The sequence below is a fragment of the Trypanosoma conorhini genome (assembly GCF_003719485.1).
Source record: "Trypanosoma conorhini strain 025E chromosome Unknown Tco_14.4_contig_00440, whole genome shotgun sequence".
NCBI lineage: Eukaryota > Euglenozoa > Kinetoplastea > Trypanosomatida > Trypanosomatidae > Trypanosoma > Trypanosoma conorhini.
The window spans coordinates 1-16,104 of record NW_021704529.1 but is presented as its reverse complement, the minus strand read 5'-3'; the positions used below and the strand labels follow the sequence as shown (position 1 = coordinate 16,104).

At 58.2% G+C, this 16,104-nt stretch overlaps 8 protein-coding genes across 8 annotated transcripts, besides 13 other annotated features; all 8 read left to right on the top strand.

Moving 5' to 3' along the window:
• Positions 1–9: 9 nt before the first annotated feature.
• Positions 10–86: a microsatellite.
• Positions 87–131: a microsatellite.
• A 67-nt stretch (positions 132–198) lies between these two features.
• Positions 199–714, top strand: Tco025E_06493 (uncharacterized protein; the record flags this gene model as incomplete). The annotated part of the gene is made up of 1 exon (XM_029373370.1): positions 199–714. The coding sequence occupies one exon, from the start codon at positions 199–201 to the stop codon at positions 712–714; it is 516 nt and encodes a 171-aa protein (XP_029226518.1).
• A 256-nt stretch (positions 715–970) lies between these two features.
• On the top strand, positions 971–2,155 carry Tco025E_06492 (translation initiation factor 2 subunit; the record flags this gene model as incomplete). Its single annotated transcript, XM_029373369.1, has 1 exon — positions 971–2,155. One exon carries the CDS (start codon positions 971–973, stop codon positions 2,153–2,155), a length of 1,185 nt encoding a protein of 394 aa, XP_029226517.1.
• A 326-nt stretch (positions 2,156–2,481) lies between these two features.
• Positions 2,482–4,011, top strand: Tco025E_06491 (uncharacterized protein; the record flags this gene model as incomplete). Its single annotated transcript, XM_029373368.1, has 1 exon — positions 2,482–4,011. The coding sequence occupies one exon, from the start codon at positions 2,482–2,484 to the stop codon at positions 4,009–4,011; it is 1,530 nt and encodes a 509-aa protein (XP_029226516.1).
• A 135-nt stretch (positions 4,012–4,146) lies between these two features.
• Positions 4,147–4,181: a microsatellite.
• A 239-nt stretch (positions 4,182–4,420) lies between these two features.
• Tco025E_06490 (uncharacterized protein) lies at positions 4,421–5,476 on the top strand (the record flags this gene model as incomplete). Its single annotated transcript, XM_029373367.1, has 1 exon — positions 4,421–5,476. The coding sequence occupies one exon, from the start codon at positions 4,421–4,423 to the stop codon at positions 5,474–5,476; it is 1,056 nt and encodes a 351-aa protein (XP_029226515.1).
• A 21-nt stretch (positions 5,477–5,497) lies between these two features.
• Positions 5,498–5,563: a microsatellite.
• A 194-nt stretch (positions 5,564–5,757) lies between these two features.
• Positions 5,758–5,782: a microsatellite.
• Positions 5,783–6,356: 574 nt separating this feature from the next.
• Positions 6,357–6,377: a microsatellite.
• A 348-nt stretch (positions 6,378–6,725) lies between these two features.
• On the top strand, positions 6,726–12,035 carry Tco025E_06489 (uncharacterized protein; the record flags this gene model as incomplete). The annotated part of the gene is made up of 1 exon (XM_029373366.1): positions 6,726–12,035. The coding sequence occupies one exon, from the start codon at positions 6,726–6,728 to the stop codon at positions 12,033–12,035; it is 5,310 nt and encodes a 1,769-aa protein (XP_029226514.1).
• Positions 12,036–12,125: 90 nt separating this feature from the next.
• Positions 12,126–12,167: a sequence feature (A-rich).
• A 42-nt stretch (positions 12,168–12,209) lies between these two features.
• Positions 12,210–12,230: a microsatellite.
• Positions 12,231–12,447: 217 nt separating this feature from the next.
• Tco025E_06488 (exosome-associated protein 4) lies at positions 12,448–13,137 on the top strand (the record flags this gene model as incomplete). The annotated part of the gene is made up of 1 exon (XM_029373365.1): positions 12,448–13,137. The coding sequence occupies one exon, from the start codon at positions 12,448–12,450 to the stop codon at positions 13,135–13,137; it is 690 nt and encodes a 229-aa protein (XP_029226513.1).
• A 61-nt stretch (positions 13,138–13,198) lies between these two features.
• Positions 13,199–13,225: a microsatellite.
• A 96-nt stretch (positions 13,226–13,321) lies between these two features.
• Positions 13,322–13,345: a microsatellite.
• A 70-nt stretch (positions 13,346–13,415) lies between these two features.
• Positions 13,416–13,445: a microsatellite.
• A 60-nt stretch (positions 13,446–13,505) lies between these two features.
• Tco025E_06487 (uncharacterized protein) lies at positions 13,506–14,078 on the top strand (the record flags this gene model as incomplete). Its single annotated transcript, XM_029373364.1, has 1 exon — positions 13,506–14,078. One exon carries the CDS (start codon positions 13,506–13,508, stop codon positions 14,076–14,078), a length of 573 nt encoding a protein of 190 aa, XP_029226512.1.
• A 2-nt stretch (positions 14,079–14,080) lies between these two features.
• Positions 14,081–14,116: a microsatellite.
• Positions 14,117–14,303: 187 nt separating this feature from the next.
• Positions 14,304–14,379: a sequence feature (G-rich).
• A 41-nt stretch (positions 14,380–14,420) lies between these two features.
• Positions 14,421–15,269, top strand: Tco025E_06486 (putative dynein assembly factor 1, axonemal-like; the record flags this gene model as incomplete). Its single annotated transcript, XM_029373363.1, has 1 exon — positions 14,421–15,269. One exon carries the CDS (start codon positions 14,421–14,423, stop codon positions 15,267–15,269), a length of 849 nt encoding a protein of 282 aa, XP_029226511.1.
• Positions 15,270–16,104: the final 835 nt, after the last annotated feature.

The following is a 16,104-nucleotide window of genomic DNA, read 5'->3' as shown; positions in this document are numbered from 1 at the left end:
AGGACGACGACACACACACACACACACACACACACACACACACACACACACACACACACACACACACACACACACACACACACACAGTCGTCGTTGTTGGTGCTTTCTTTTTCCTGTTGTTGTTGTTAGTTTTCCCCGGGCGACAAGGAAACGAACGAGGCAACTGAGGGAGTGCAGGGGTGTGACGAAGGTGCTGCCATGACTTCGCAGCTCAACGTTGGCTCCCTTCTTGACGCGGGCCGCAGTGTGCCTCTCATCGGCGGCCAGAATGTCATCCAGGAGTTGCGGGGCGAGGAGGAGGAAAATGAGAACTTGTGCCCCTCCCTCAGCTTCGAGCAGCGCCTCATAGGCTTCGGTGTCTGCCTCGGCCTAGGGTTCCTCTTCTCCATCTTCGCGTGGATCTCCATCTTCTCGCTGGACTTCAACACATTTGCGGTTATTAACACGGTGGCAAACCTCACTTCTATTGGAAGCACGCTGTTTCTCTGTGGACCCCTGACGCAGCTCAAGCGGATGTTTGATCCCACGCGTTTGCTCGCCACCGTCGTCTACCTCTCGTCGATGGTGTTAACGTTTATTGTGGCGCTTGTGCTGCGCATTCCGTGGCTGACGATCATCACGGTGCTTGTGCAGTACGTGGCAATGCTGTGGTACTGCCTTAGCTACATCCCCTTTGCGCGTACGGCCGTTTTAAGGCTGGTGGGCCTCGAGTGAGTGCGTGGCTCGTAGCCTGAGGGGGTCGAGGCCTCCGCCCTATCGCTGGCACTGATGTCCCCGCCTCTCCCGCTGCGACGCCGCAGTTTGCCACAGTTTTTCACTCAGTTTATGTGCACGATGATAGTGTTGTTTGTGTGTGTTTTTTTTTGTGCTGATGTTGGTGCAGCCTATTGACTCTGCACGGTGCTTTTATTTGCATCCGGCGTGCATCACTCGTGCATTTCTACTTTTTTTTTTCTCGCTCTCTCTTTCAATGTGCGTGCGTTTGCTGCCGCCGCAGGCTTTTTCTATTCGCCTCATCACGGGCGGTCGGCTAGCAATGGCGCCTGCGCACAACACGACGTTGGAGTCCATCCAGTACACCAGAGGGACGCTGCGCCTCTTGGACCAACGGAAACTGCCCTTTGAGACGGTGTTTGAGGAGATCCTCGGCGTGGACGACATCTGCGTGGCAATCAAGGAGATGCGCGTGCGCGGGGCCCCCGCAATTGCTGTCAGTGCCGCCCTTGCCATTGCTGTTGCCGCAGAGAGAGAGGCACGCAAGCAAGGCAGCGCCTGGAACTCGGCGGAGGATGCACGACGTTTCCTGCTAGAGAGCTGCGATACCGTCATGACGGCCCGTCCCACAGCTGTGAACCTTTCCAAGACACTCACGCAGCTGAAACGTGACATTGAGGCGGCCGCGGTTGAGACGGCAGCGGCAATGGTGGAGGCGTGCGTCGGGTTGGCAGAAAAAGTTTACGCGGAGGATGTCGCCTATAACGAAGGCATCATGCGCCACGGTGCAGCACACATTATGCGGCTTGTTAACAAGCCAAAGGTGAGTCTGCTGACGGTATGCAACACAGGGGCCCTTGCGACCTCGCGCTATGGCACCGCACTTGGGGTTGTGCGTCAGTTGTTCTACGAGGGCAACCTTGAGCAGCTGTATGCATGTGAAACACGGCCGTGGAATCAGGGTGCACGACTCACTGTGTACGAGTGTGTGCAGGAAAACATTCCCTGCACCCTCATCTGCGACAGTGCTGCCTCGGCGCTCATGCGATCCCGCCCCATTGACGCCGTCATTGTCGGTGCCGATCGTATCTGCAGGAATGGTGACACTGCCAATAAGATTGGGACGTACAACCTCGCGGTGGCCGCGGCGCACCACGGCGTTCCCTTCTTCGTTGCCGCCCCCACCACAACTCTGGACCCCCTGACGGCGGACGGTGACGGTGTTGTGATTGAGGAACGTGAGACGACGGAGATGACCCACAACATGGCAACTCGGCAGCGCGTCGTGGCGGAAGGACCGTCGCTGCATATTTGGAATCCCGTGTTTGACGTCACTCCCGCTGCGCTCATCACGGGTGGCATCATCACAGAACTCGGGGTCACGCCGCCTGCCGCGACTGCCCCTTTCTTTGATATTACCCGCATTGTTGATGCAATTTAAAAACGAGGAGGAGACTGCGTCTACCAATGTATGGATTGGAAAGTATGCCGTTAACGTAATTTATCTCGATGCTTTTCTTTTTTGAGTGTTTCCCTCCGTGCTTTATGCGCTCCTGGCGGTACTCTTTCGTCGTGCTTGCATTCCACGCACGGGGCACGTCCCAATGCACATGCCTGTGTGTGCGTCTACGGAGCGATGCTTCTTGTTTTGTTATTGCTGGTTTTTCGCTTCTTCATTGTTTTTTTTTGTTTTGCCCCTCCTGGTTCTGAACAGATAGGGGGGACTCGCCGCACACACCCTAACCACTGCAGAGAGCGAAGCTTCGAATGGCAACGGCACTTCCGGAACTGGAGGGAGGTGAGCCGCGCGGGCTCCGTCGCAGCTGTGAGGCGGCAGTGCCGGATGCTGGGCGTGAGCCGCAACTGGGTGAAGTGAAGCTTTGCTCCGAGCCGGGGGCGCCGCACGGGGCCGTGTTGCGAGGCACGCTAGCGGGTCTTGCATCAAATGGATCGTCAGAGAGTGTGCCGCACGCAGCCTCGCCTAATGCCGGCGTTGAACCCCCAAAGCGGCTCTGCTCTGGCCCCACGCGGGCGGCGGTGGACGCAATTATGGCAGAGGAGTGTCGCGAGTGGGTTGCAAAAGTCGTTGGCGAGGCGTACAACGCCGAGGTGCTGCGCGCGGCGAATTTTGTAGACGCACTGCGCAGCGGCGTGGTGCTGCACGTGCTGCTGCAGAAACTACGCGACCCGCCTGTGCCCGAAGAGGCCCTGCATGTGCCGAAGCGGGCCACAGGGTTCTACGCCCGCGACAACGTCGTCACCTTCCTGGCGAAGGCGGCCGCCGCCTACCAGCTTGTGGAGGCGCAGCTGTTCACAGACTCGGACCTCTGCGACGGGAAGAATGATCGAGCCGTCGTGACGTGTCTCCTCGCAATCGCTCGCATAGCCTACACGCGTGGAAGCACGAAACTCGCCCCGGCGGTGGTCATCTACGAGCAGGAGATTGACGCCAGGTGGAGGAATGTCTCACAACAGCAGCTCGATGACCTGCTGCGCGAGGCGGAGGAGGAGGAAGTGGAGGCGGAGACAGCCCCTACGGAGCAGCCGCAGCCCGCACCAATTCTGCAGGAAGAGGCGTCCGCAGCGGTGGCCAATGCCGCCGACCCCGGTGAGGGAGGGGAGCAAACGGGAAAAAGCGAGGAGTCGCCAATAGAACTAGACGAGGGCGCCACAATTCCTTCTGCTCCGGAGGAGGCCGCGGAAACAACAGTGGCAACGGCGACACGGATAACAAATTGCGAGCCACCGACGGACACGGAAGAGAAAACGACGGGGGTTGCGGCTTCAGCGGTGCAGGCAGCGACTTGTGAGAAAAAAGGTGGAACTGTCTTTTACCTCCGCGGCGGCGTTATTGGAAAGGACCCGCGTAAGCTCGGTCCTGCGGCTGCGCCAAAGAGCAAGACGACAACGACAACGACGACGACGACGGTGCCGGCAAAGCCAGAGGCGGAACCGCGGTTAGGCAAGGCAAAGACCGACGTGCGGAAGGTGAATTTGTCGGAGGCCCCAATGTATAACCCGCGACGGTGGGACGAAATTGACACGCGTCTCAGCATCGTCCTCAACACCCATTTTGTCAAGTTCCCGTATTCGCAAATTCGATTCCGTCGGCTGTCGGCAAACCCAGGGGAGTACGTGGTGTATCACCGCCTTACCGGGCATAAACAATTGCTCCTGGCCCGCATCCTGCAGGGACGTTTGATGATCCGGCAGTCCAGCCGCATCACGAGCGGTGCGTCCAACTGGGAAGAGCTGCGGCCCTGGTTGACACGCTACGAAGAAGAGTCTCAACGTTAACACCGTTTTGCCGCTGCTATTGCGTGGAGCTCTTTTTACCTTTGCTTGGTTGGTGAACTCGTCACTGCCGCCGTTTTCTCATGACTAAACATGCTGTGAGGAGTGAGATCGGTGCGCACCCTCTCTATCTCTATTTGTATCTGTGTCTGTGTGTATGCGTGTGTGTGTGTCGCTAACGCTGCGGTGAATGGTGTGCCGCTCGCGTCCCGCACGCACCTCGCTGCCTCCCATCCTCCTTTTTTTTATTGTGGTTGCCGTAGTTGCTCTTCTTCACCGGCGAGCGCCACTTTCATTGTGGCGGAGGTCCAAAGCAAGAGAATAGCGAGCGATCAAGGGTGAGTCTGTGGAGTACCCAGTGGGCGGAGTAGTTACAGTGCCCAGACCCCGCGGTGAGCAGTGAACGAGAGCGATGTCGTTGCCGCCCATCGAGGAGGCCCCGCGCTCCATGACGCGCCGCAACTACCTTGTGGAGCGCAATCGGCTGCGCGTCAACGCGTACGCGCCGACCCGCAAGGAGCTTGAGGAGGAGGACATCCGTGTGGCGCAGGCGCGTCAGGAGCAGCGGAGGAAGCTGCTCGGCAGCTGGAAGAGCCAGTCGAGCTACAACCCCGATCTCACGCGGCCCCTGCCCGGCGGCGGGCCACACTCAAAGCGCATGAAGGAGGCTGCCGCGCTGAAGAATCCAAATTACTACAAAATTGTAAAGGAGGAGGAGGCGCAGCTCAAGGCGGAGCGGACCGCGATGTACAAGGCTGACATGCAGCAGCAACTCAAGGATCGGAGAGAGTACCTCAGCAAGTGGCACGCCGATGAGAAGGCGTACGTCACGGCACTTGTGGAGAATCAGAGGGAACTGGCGCGCCAGATGGAGGAACGCGAGCGCGAAGATGCGAAGGCCAAAAAGGCGTACATGGACCGCATGCGAGAAAGTAACCTGCGGGAGTTGGAGCAGAAACGCCTCAAGGAGAAGGAACGTGAGGAGTATGAACTTTCTATTCTGCGAGACCTGCAGCATCGTGAGAAGGAGAAGGCTGCAACAGAGGAGCGTCGCGCCAGGGATTTGAAGCGGATGATGCAGAAGGAGAACGAGGAATACCACCGTAGCGTCGTGAAGAAGCAGGAGGAGGACAAGGCGCGCGAGGAAGCAGAGCTGAAGAGCATCCTTGAATTCAACGCCGCCCTCGCGGAGCGCGAGCGTCAGGAGCAGCAGCAGAAGCGGGAACAGTACAAGGCGGAGTTTGAGGAGACCATTGAAAAGCAGAAGGAGTTCCATCGCACCCATAACTACGAGGAGCCCCCTGAGTCCATCCGCGAGCGGAATGAAAAGGCGGCCGCATCGTTGGCGCTTATCAAGCAGGAGGAGCGGCTTCGTCTGGCGGATCGCCGTCGGGAGTACCGCAACGAATTAATGCAGCAAATCCGCGAGAAGCAGGAGTGGCAGCTGTCGCACATCGACGGAGTGTAAAGCAAAGAAAAACAACCAGCTAGAGAGAGGAGTAGGGAAACAGGAAGGGACAGAAGAAAGAGAGAGAGAGAGAGAGAGACGAGGAGAAGTCAAAAAACGATTTGCATCCTCTGTTTCTTCTTCCCCTGAGCTCTTTTTCATTTGTAATGTATATAACCTCACTACGCCCCAGTCTCGTTGTCCTCTAACTATGTTTCACTGTCTTGTAAGAGAGGAAGAACGTGTGTGCGTGTGTTTCGTTTTCATGTTTAGGTGCCCGCACAACGGCCTCCGCATTACTGGTTGTTGTTGTTGTTGTTGTTTTGTCGCTCTATCCCCGTGCATTCACCCTTATGTGTACTACACTACGTCCCCGTGGTACTTGCGCCCCCTCACTTCTTTTACACACCAATTGGCGGCTGTCGGGGCTCAGCATGGGAGTGGGAGCTGCAGCATGTGCTTGTGGCAGCCACCCCTCTCACACACGCACGTACCACTTTTCTGCTTTTCGTTATTGTTGTGGTGCTTGCCCGTGACTTGCTGATGCAGGGGTTTGGCATGCGAAACCCAAGAAGAGGCGCTGGGGAAGGAGGGGGACTGTAGGGGAGCTGTGGTCGTACGTGTGCAATCTCTGTACGACACAGTCTTGGGTGATCACGCGAAAAGGAAGAAGAAACGTTGCCGTTCTTTTCTTTTTCTGTTTCGTCTTTTTGTATATGAAGCTGCCACGCACATACCACCTGGTTTTCTTTTTCATGCCTGCTTCGTTGCTCCTTGGCCCCGTTGTTGACTGACAACAGGATATGCGTGGTGCGGGGCGTGGGTGCAAGCAAGCAGAAGGGGGAAAAGGGGGGAGTGAGAAACAACCGCCACCTAACTTTCCTTACCTCTCCTTGCGGTAATATATATATATATATATATACGGATGTATTTCTTTCTCTGTGTGTGTGTGTTATGGATGTACTTCTGGCTTGGGATCTCTCGTGTCGGCCTCGGTCTGTAGACAACTCAGGCGTGCAATGGGTGGCTTACATGCCTCACCGTCGCCCCACTACTCCCCGCGCGGTCTCCCTGCCTCACTCTCCCCCTTACTTGTAAAAGCAGACCTTTCTGGGGCTGATCTTTTCATCCTTCTCCCCCTTTTTCCCCACTTTTTTTTTGGATTACCGTGTCGTCCTTTTTTGCTCCTGGGCCCGGCAAGGGCGGGGACGCACTCTGGCAGGCAGCGGAGAAGGGGGAGAGAAGGGGAGGCTGCTTCTGTGGAGTGTGAATGGACTCGGAGGAAGACCTTGACGCACTGGTCTCTGCCCAAGTGGGGATGCCGCATGCAGAGGCGGCGGCGGCGCTGCACGCGCCCGGCAGCGACGAGGAGCTCGACGCGCTCATTCACGAGGCACTGACAGGGGCGTCGGTAACGCCAGACGATGGGGCGAAGGCCGCCGCGGTGGGGGTGGGGAAAAGGGTGGAAGAGTCAGTGCTGCATGCTCCCATGGCGGGGGCCGGGCGTGCACCGTCACCAGATAGCAGCGACGCTGACGGTGAGGCAGTGCTGCAAGCTGTTTTGGCGGGTTGTGGGATACCGGCCCCGAAAGGCCTTGCGACGCCGCTGCCGCGGCGGCACGAGCCACCGCCTGCTCGGCGGAACCAGCTGCAGGCCAAGGGAGCCGCAGGCGATGAAGACGAAACTATTGTGATGGAGACCCTCCTGCATCTCGCCTCCGCTCCGCCAGAGCTGGTTTCCAAGCGCCGGCGGCAGGGCGATGAGGCCACGCCGCAGGAAACGCCAAACAAAAAACCACCAACACAAGCAACAGTACCAATGTCGTCCGCAGCAAAGGATGCTACTAGTGGCAATAGCGGCACCACCACCACCGCATTGGCCGCGGTTAATGGAACTGGTGCAATCTCGCACGCCGTGTCGGCAAGCACAAGCTACACCCAAGTTCCTGTACGTTCGCCTGCCGCTCCAGGAAGTGGAGAAGGCCCTCTCCCCCTTGAGACGACGTCCCTTGACGCGCCAGACATGGAAGACGAGAAGCAAATTCTTACTGCAATACTAAATGCGGTTCACGATCGCCAGTCAAGCGTGAGCGGGGATTTGGTGTATGGCGAGGGCGACGACGATGTGGATGCCGTGTTGCAGCACGCCGAGCACATTGCGGCATCGTCGCTTCGTGAGGAAAAAGGTCACGTGAACCGCATTTTGCATTTGCATGAGCACATTGAAATGCGTGAGGAATTACGAAAAGCTCGAGGATCTGTGGGGTGGCCTACCTGCGTCTCTGCACGAGCCGCCCCGGTGGTGATTGCAGTGGAGTCTCCAGACGTTTCTGCACCGGCGCTATCAGCATCAGCAGCAAAGCGGCCTATGTTATGCATTGGCACCACCCTTGGTATTCTGCTGCTCTTTGACGCAAGGAGGAAACTCTGCGGCATGTGTGGCTCAATTGCGGTTTCCTCCGTGGCAACGCGAGGCGCCGTTGTTTCACTCTCCATGTCATTTGATGCGTCCACTGTGTTGTCCGGGCATGAGCACGGGGCCCTGGTGCTCTGGGACACAGACACCCTCACCCCACTCCGTGAAATTTTGGACGAGTTCACTGCGCCCACCTCGCGATTGCAGCACTGCTACATGGAACCCTTGAAGGCGGTTTTACTCACCAACTGCGGTCGCGTGAAGCTGCTTTCCTTTACGCGCATCCTCTCCAAAACGATTTATCGTCTGACACATATCACCGCCTCCGTCCAAGAGGCACCATTCAAAGATATGGATATTGCATTTGTGAAAGAGGATGGGTTGTACTTGGTGGCGGCGGTGTCTGCCGATACATTACTCGTCTCTGCGCTGGAGTGCGGTCTAACGAGCGTCGCAACGCCCATCAGCCGAAGAGCGCAACCCTCCACGACACTGTGGACGCAACAATTGGTACAGTTTCTGCCAGTTTCAGTGGAAAATGGGGTTGTTCTGTGTGTCGCCTGGGGCGTGGATCTCGAGACCTTTAGCGTCGCAGTCGGAGGCAAGCTGACAAGCCTGCATCGTCTAACTAGTGTTTCTCTCGAGAGGCCATTGCATGCAATGAGCCCTATTACAGACGGCTGCCTGCTTCTTCTTGACCAGAAAGATGTACTACACCTACTGGATGCAGGCGTCGGCGTTATTGTGGAAACACGCGTCCTACATAGTGTTGAACCCGTTGGTTTCCCCAGTGGAAGCCGTGGTATGCGGCACGGTGCTGCTCTTGTTTTTACGGGCAATGAAGCCATTTTATTGGGTCGACGTCGTACCTTTACGTGTACGCTGCTATCGTGGCAAGCCCGCCTGGATGCGCTGGTGGAGAGGCGGCGCTTCCCTGAGGCTCTGGAGCTTGCCAAGGCGTTTGCGCTTGAGGTGGCACTGGCCGTTGTAGGCCTCCATGGCGACTCGGCCACGCGGCGCGCAAACATCCACTCTTATTCCTTTGATCTCATTACATCCTACCTGATGGATGCCACAAGCAGACATTTCTCGCCACAGGAACTCACGGATTGCATTACATCCATCATTCGGTTTTGTGCAGAGATTGATGCCATGGATGTGTTTTTTGGCCCCGCCATGGACTTCCTTCGGCGTGACGCCGCGACGTACTCTCTTGCCTTCTATTGCCTTGAGAAATGCATCCTCTCCGGTGTCGTGACGGCGCTGCCGGATATGTACGTTCAACCGTTTTTCGACTTTTTTACCAATGCAGCGCTGCCGGAGAGGACGGAAACAGCGCATGGGGCAGGCGATGCGGCAACGTCAGTTGGACTGCAGAGGGTGGAACGGGCTCTGATGTGCCTGGAGAGCAACCCTGAACTCCTGATGCGTATCGCGGAGCGGCACAACTTGGTGCGGCTGGCTGTTTCTATCTTGTCGTCCGGGCAGCACCGGTACGTGGCGGCGCTGCGTTTTGCCCTTGCGAAGGACTACGACAAGGGAGTGGCGGTGTGTTTTTTTGAGAGCACTATGGAGGGGTATGCGCTCTCGGGGGACGCGGAGCTTCCCGGCGGTCAGCGGCAAGCGGCGCAGCGGCAACTGTGGCGTCACCTGTTGACCGTCACGGAGGACTTTCTGGCGCTTCTTCGCACGGACCCCGAACGGACCCTCTCTGCGACGCTGCTGTCGCTGCAGGAAGGTGGACCCGATTCCCCTTGGGGGGAGACGTTGCCGAAGCAGCGGTGTGTCACGCAGTTGTTTCTGCTGCTGGTGGGTCTAGACGTGTCATCTGGCGCCCCGCACAGACCGTGGGAACTGGCACGACGGGCGTGGCCGCCGCATTCGGTCGTGCATCAACTCTTCACTGGCGTCACCCACCTTGTCCTGAGCGGGTCCCTGGTGCTGCCGCACCTGCAACAATTTTGCGAGCATGCGTGTTCGCATTTTATCTACGAATTTCAAATCGCCGAGAACGATGGCGAACGCCGCAGCGTGCAAAGTGATGTGGCGGCGCTTATAACGGATCCAATCACCGCGGCCGTGAATTTTTCATTTGCAGAGGAGGAGTTGCGCCAACAACGCATGGCCCGTGCCTTGGCGGCTCTGCACTGCGCCCGGTGGGAGTATGGCGAGGCAATTGACTGCTACCTGGACAAGGATAATAATGTGACGGATCCGGAGCTGTGCAAAGATGTCTTTCGCGTGCTTAGAGAGGAAATGATTCGCAGCCTCCACTGCGGCGATGGCGCGATGGCGCAGCGCCTGCGAGATGCGGTGATGCATCGAATCTCGCGCCTGGTAAACGTGGATGCGACGTCGCTGGCGCAGTTCGTCCTGGAGCACCTCCAGGGAGAGCACGAGGACGTGATGAACATCCTCCGCCGCTCCAGCGGGACCTTCCTCCGCTACCTGGACGAGTTGGTCGCGAAGGGCGACCCGATGGTCTCGGGTGACCTCAAGCTGCAGAACACGTACATTGAGCTGCTGTGCGCCCACGACCCGGCGCGCGTCTACTCCTACCTGCACTCGCACGACTCGCTCGTCACCTACGACCTGCACCTCGTGCTGGAGGCGGTGAAGCGGCACAGGATCGCGGATGCCGCCGTGTTTCTGCTCGAAAAAACGCTCATGATCGACGAGGCGATGGAGATCCTCTTGGGGGCCGTCGCCGAAAAACTGCGTGCGCTGCGGCAGGAGGTGCTAAATTACGTTGTTTCCGTGTCCAGGAAGGGCGCCTCCCCCCCGTCCGCGCCGTTGACGTCGCCGCATAAACGCGATGTGTGGAGGACGGGGACGACGGCCGTGGCGGAGGGAATACGCGGGGGCGAAGAAACGGGCGAGGGCGAACAACAGCATTTCCATGGTTGGGCGGGAGAAGAGCCACTGCAGCAGGTGTTGAGAGTGGGTGTGGATTTGTGTAGCAAGTACAATGAGGATCGCGGCTCGCCGTTGGAGGAGAATTGGTTTCGCCTGTTGGAGCTCTTTACGCGGCCGCGTCGTCTTTTGTGTGATCGACAGAATCAGCACAACGCCGCCTTGAGGTCGGCCTCGGACACGGTGGATGGATTCGCCGACGACGAGCTTGCTGCGGCGCCCGCCCCCGGTGGCAGCCCATTCCCTCTCCTCTCAGGCCCCCTCTCGGCCTCGGGTGTGATGTTTCTGGAGCAAATGATTGCCATTTACACAAAGTATGTCTCCTTTCTACTCACCCAGATGATAAAAGTGCTGGAACTTTCCTCGGTCGTCTGCCGCATCGTCGAGGACCACGAGCGTGAGCGGTTTGGGCCCTTCAAGCCTGTCATTGTGGACATCATGTCCTCACTGAGCTTCGAGCTGGAGGTCAATCGTCTCTGCAAGACCTCCATTGACGAGGACATCATGGCGCTCGGAACGGAGCTTCACCGAGGCCTGAATCGAGGCGTGGTTTCCCTCTCCGATGCGTGCTACATCTGCCAAGGAGGCCTTGCCGAGGTACGTGGGGACGAGGGGGAAGCGTCGGTGCGGATATTTGCATGCGGCCACGGCTACCACGAAGAGTGCGCCATGGGCTTTGAAGGCGGGGCGGCGTGTGCGCTGTGCTGCCAGGAACGAGGCGGGGAGCGCCACCGCGTCGCCCTGCGAGTCCCACCCGACGGCACAAGAGGGCACACGAGGAAACCCAGACCGACGACGGAGCGGAGCGCGGACGGCGTGGGCGGAGGCGGGGCAAACCGTGAGGAGGCGCAACCGGCGCTGCTGCGGCAACGCGAGGAGGAAGCGCGGGAGGAGGCGCAACTTTCACGGGTCCTGCGGAGGTTGCGGCACACGCGGGCGAAGCTCGACGGGGCGAGGGGCTACTCCGACCTCCTTTGCAGTTTTCTTCGCCCGGGCGGCCTCGCCGCGCCACCGCAAGAGCTGCTGAAGGGGCCCGCGGAGAAGAAGCTGCTCGCGCCTGCGCCGCCGTTTCCCGTCAGCCTCGGAGAATTTGCTGCGGAGCCGCTGGAATTCGGCACCGCCTTGACGGCGGGCCTGACAGACGAGGAGCTGCTCGAGATATTCGGGGCACAAGAAGGCGACGACGACGACGACGATGGAGCGATATCGCTTGGGGATGGGGTGGACTTTCACCTTGACGTCTCGCACTGAGTGCTGCCTCGCGGGGGGCGGGGAGGACAAAAGAAGAGAAGAACAATCACACGGGCAAGATGCACGGACGTGGCGAAACTCACCGGTCCCTTCTTTTTATATTTACTTGTTTATTTACTTGTTGTTTTTTTTCTCTGATGTCTCCGTTGCCCCCTCGCCCACGCACGCACAAACAGAGAGAGAGAGAGAGAGTGATGCCCATGGCCCTCGGCTGGAGGCCTCAGTGAATGAAGCGGCGCAAAGGTGAAACCCAAACTGACCGTGCGTTGATGTCGTTAGCGCTTCTGTCCAATGGCGGTGTCAATGCGTCCACACTATTTTCTCTCTTTCTCTCTTTCGTTGCTTCGTCTCTGTGAACCATTGCTCAATGGCGATGTGAGGTGCGAGGACGGGGCGGAAGACACAGTCAGCGATGGAGCGGAGCTGCGGGAGAAACGCGCCGGATAAGGTGCGCTACCCGCACATCGCCCTGGATGTCCTCGGGCAGTGTCACAGCAGTGCGTGTGTGGAGCTTGGCGACACGCGTGTTGTTTGCGCCGTTCACCACCCGCAGCAGCTCGTTGACGAGTACCGCGGCAACCGTGGACGTGTCGCGTGCACCGTGCAAAGGTCGGGTTCGGCGGGCTCGCAGGTCGCGGGTTCCGCCCCCCGGTGCATTGTGACCCCGGAGAAGGACATGTCCCTCGCGTTGGAGGGAGTCGCAGAGCAGGTGGTGATGCTGGAGAAGATACCGCAGCTGCTGGTCGAGGTGGTGGTGGAGATCCTCGCGGAGGACGGGGGCGTGTGGGATGCTGTCGCGACGAGTATGAGTGCGGCTTTGGTGAGCGGCGGTTTCGACATGTACGACGTGTTCTCTGCCTGCAGCTCCGCCCTGCTCCGCGATGGCGCGGTGGTGATGGACCCCGACGCCGCCGAGGAGTCGAACGCCCAGGCCTCGGCGCTTGTCTGCATGATGCTCAACTCCGGGGACATCTGCTACGCCAGGCACCGCGGCTCTTGCGAGCCCGGGACGGTCGCGGAACTCGTCGCGTCCGCAATGAAGGGCTGCTTCGCCCGTAAAGGCGCCATCGCGGCACAATTAAACGACCAGTCGATTTTGTGATGGGAAGGGCTATGTTGTGTGAGTGTGTGTGTGGGGGGCGGTGTGGCACAAACGAGGGAAGCACACACACACATACACACGCACACACTTACGCGCAGAGAGAGAGAGGCTGAAGAGGAGGAAGCAGAAACGCGGATTAATTCAACAAGAGAAAAGAACATGAACAATGAGAAACGCAGTCGCGGGAGGAGGAGGAGGAGGAAGAAGACTCGTTCTTATTGCCTACAGTCTGTATATCTACCAGTGTGGGTGTCGTTTCCTAGAGTGTGAACCGTCAGTTTTCTTTTCTTTTCTTTTTCTTTCTCTTTCGGCTTCTTCTTGCCGCTTGCATCAAAACGAGGAAGCGCCGATTGCTAAAGTGGCGTCGCATGATGTTTCCTTCCACTATAACCATCAACCGCAAGGGGGGCTCCGCAGATCTGGCCGCTGCCCTTGTGGCTGCTATCGTCGTGTTTCTTTTCGTGCTCTCCGGCACCGCGGAGACGCCCCTGTACACGCTTAAAACCATGGAGGGCTCAAAGTATCGCCTTTCCCTCTGGAGCGGTGAAATCTGCACCGTGAAGGGAGGGTGCCTGACGCAAAAGCTGCCACCAACCGAATGGTGCAGGCAACGCCGGGTCGCATTCACGGCACTGCAGACGTTGTCGATTGTCGCACTCGTGGGGTCTTTGGCCCTTGTCGTGTCTCTTTTGCTTGAACTTCTCGCTGCGAAGGTGTACCGTGTGGATCTGCTCTTCTTCGCGTCTGCGGTTGCCACTTGGCTCCTTTTGCTGGTCGAGTGGGCAATGATGGTGGGAGTATTCCACGGCCCTGTCTGCGCCAATCCATCTTTCAATGAGCTCAACTACCAACTCGGGGCCTCGTTTGCCCTCTTCTTGATGGCATGGGTGTTCCTTAGCGTGCTCTTGGTGTACGGCCACTGGGCAAGCGTCTGCGGCTAACACTGCTGCTGCTGCTGCCGTCGCCGCTGCTGCTGCTGGCCCGTGAGCTTTCCTCCCGCGTTCTCTTCTTCTTTCCTGCGTGTGGGTCAAAGTGCCCTCGGACCCACAATTACTCATTGCTCTTCGGATTGAAGTTCGTTTGTGTTTTTGTTGCAGTTCGCTCCTCCCTCTCTCATCCGCTGCCTAACTCGCTTTACGTGCGTGTGTATGCGTTTCTCGCTGCGCCTCGCTTTCCGTATTGCTCTCTCTCGCCCTCTCCCTTTCACTCTCTCTCTCTCTACCTCCTCCTCGTTCACTCCCTTTTTTTTCTGAAGTGTCTGCCCCGACGCAGAGGAAGGCGGCATGGACGCCAGTTTTACGGAAAACACCCCCATGACCGAGGAGGCCATCCTGCGGCGATGCAAAGCGCATCAGGGGTACACCACGCCGGAATTGAACGAGAAGCTCTACCTGCACTACGTCGGCTTTAGAAAGATCGCCTCGCTGGAATCCTTTCACCACTGCACAGTGCTGTATCTCAACAACAATGCGATTGACAGCCTGGAGGGGCTCCACCCGCTGCGGCAGCTTCACTCCCTGTATCTCAGCAACAATGCCCTTCAAGACTGCCGCAGTCTACCGGCATTGCCCTCGCTGCGGCTGCTGGACATTTCAAACAACGGCATTGCCTCTTTTGAGGGACTCGCTCGGGCCCCAGGGCTGGAGACGCTTCTTGCCGCCCGCAACCGTGTCGCGAACCTGCAAGGCTTAGAGCCGCTGGGGCACCTTACCACCATTGATGTTTCACACAATTGGATTGCCCAGACGGATCATGCACTTCCACTGCTGCTGCAGAAGAAAAAACTCCGCACCTGCATGCTGCAGGGCAACCGATTCGTGAGGACGGCGCCGTCGTACAGGAAGTTTCTCATTGCCCAGCTACCTTCCCTGCGGTTCTTGGACCAGTACCCCATCTTCCCCGAGGAGCGAAGCTGTGCCGAGGCGTACGCCGTTGGCGGGATGGCGCTGGAAAAGGCACAGCGGGAGGAAAACCAGCGAAATGAAGAAGAGGAAAGACAAAAACAATATCGTTTCTTCACCGAGGCACGGGCGACGATGCGGGAGCGCCGAACGACGGAGGGGCCGTGCGTCGGCTCCACAGTCTATTTTGACGATAACAACTGCGAGGACGTTTACGTGCATAATCGCTGATGCGGGACAATCAATGCGCTCATCGGCGGCCCTCCATGCTTTTGATTTTTGGTTTTATCCTTTTGGGTTGTTCGGTGCTTTTTTGAGGTGGGCCAGCGGTGTGTCCCCGCCACCTTCTGGAGCCGCACACCTGCCCGCCGCATCGCTCCCCTAACGTGCGTTTGTTTGCTTGCTTGTTTCGCCAACGAACGAAGCAGGCCTCTCTGATTAACCCCGGAACTGCTCCCGCGCGGTTGGGTTAAACACATGTATGCATACATAAGCGGGAAGTCGCGTCTCTCCCCAACTACCGCTACCACCCGATGAGGTCGCAATCGATCTTGCAGCGGCAGTGCTGGGCGACTGCCTCTCCTGTTTCTCACGCCAAGGTAAAACGAGGGGTTCGCTTGCAGAAGATGAGGCACCTCTGCCGGCGATGGAGGAGAGAAAGTACGAGTCGTTTTTGTACTACTTGACGAAGCTGGACCCCAAGGCGAACCACGTGTGGATGCAGAGTGCGGCCACCCTCGAGCGCGCCATCAGCCGAGTGGTCATGAAGCGAGATGGGACCGAAGATGGCTTACCTGGTGGGGATGAGGCCCGGAGGGATGACCTCACGCGGCTGGCGCTGTTTGCGTACCAGTCCTACGTCCGGGCCTACGCAGGGCACTCCAGAGAGCTGAAGACCCGTGTTTTTAATTCGGACGTCCTCCAACCTCCGGGCCACTAAAAACTCCAGAATAAGTTCCGTATTACTGTCAAGTCGCCTTGCTCAGACGAGGCAAAATCAGCTGCGGGGTGCCACTTTCTTTTTTTATTTGCAGCGTAAGGAAGGCGCGATGCAAGGGGGATGTCT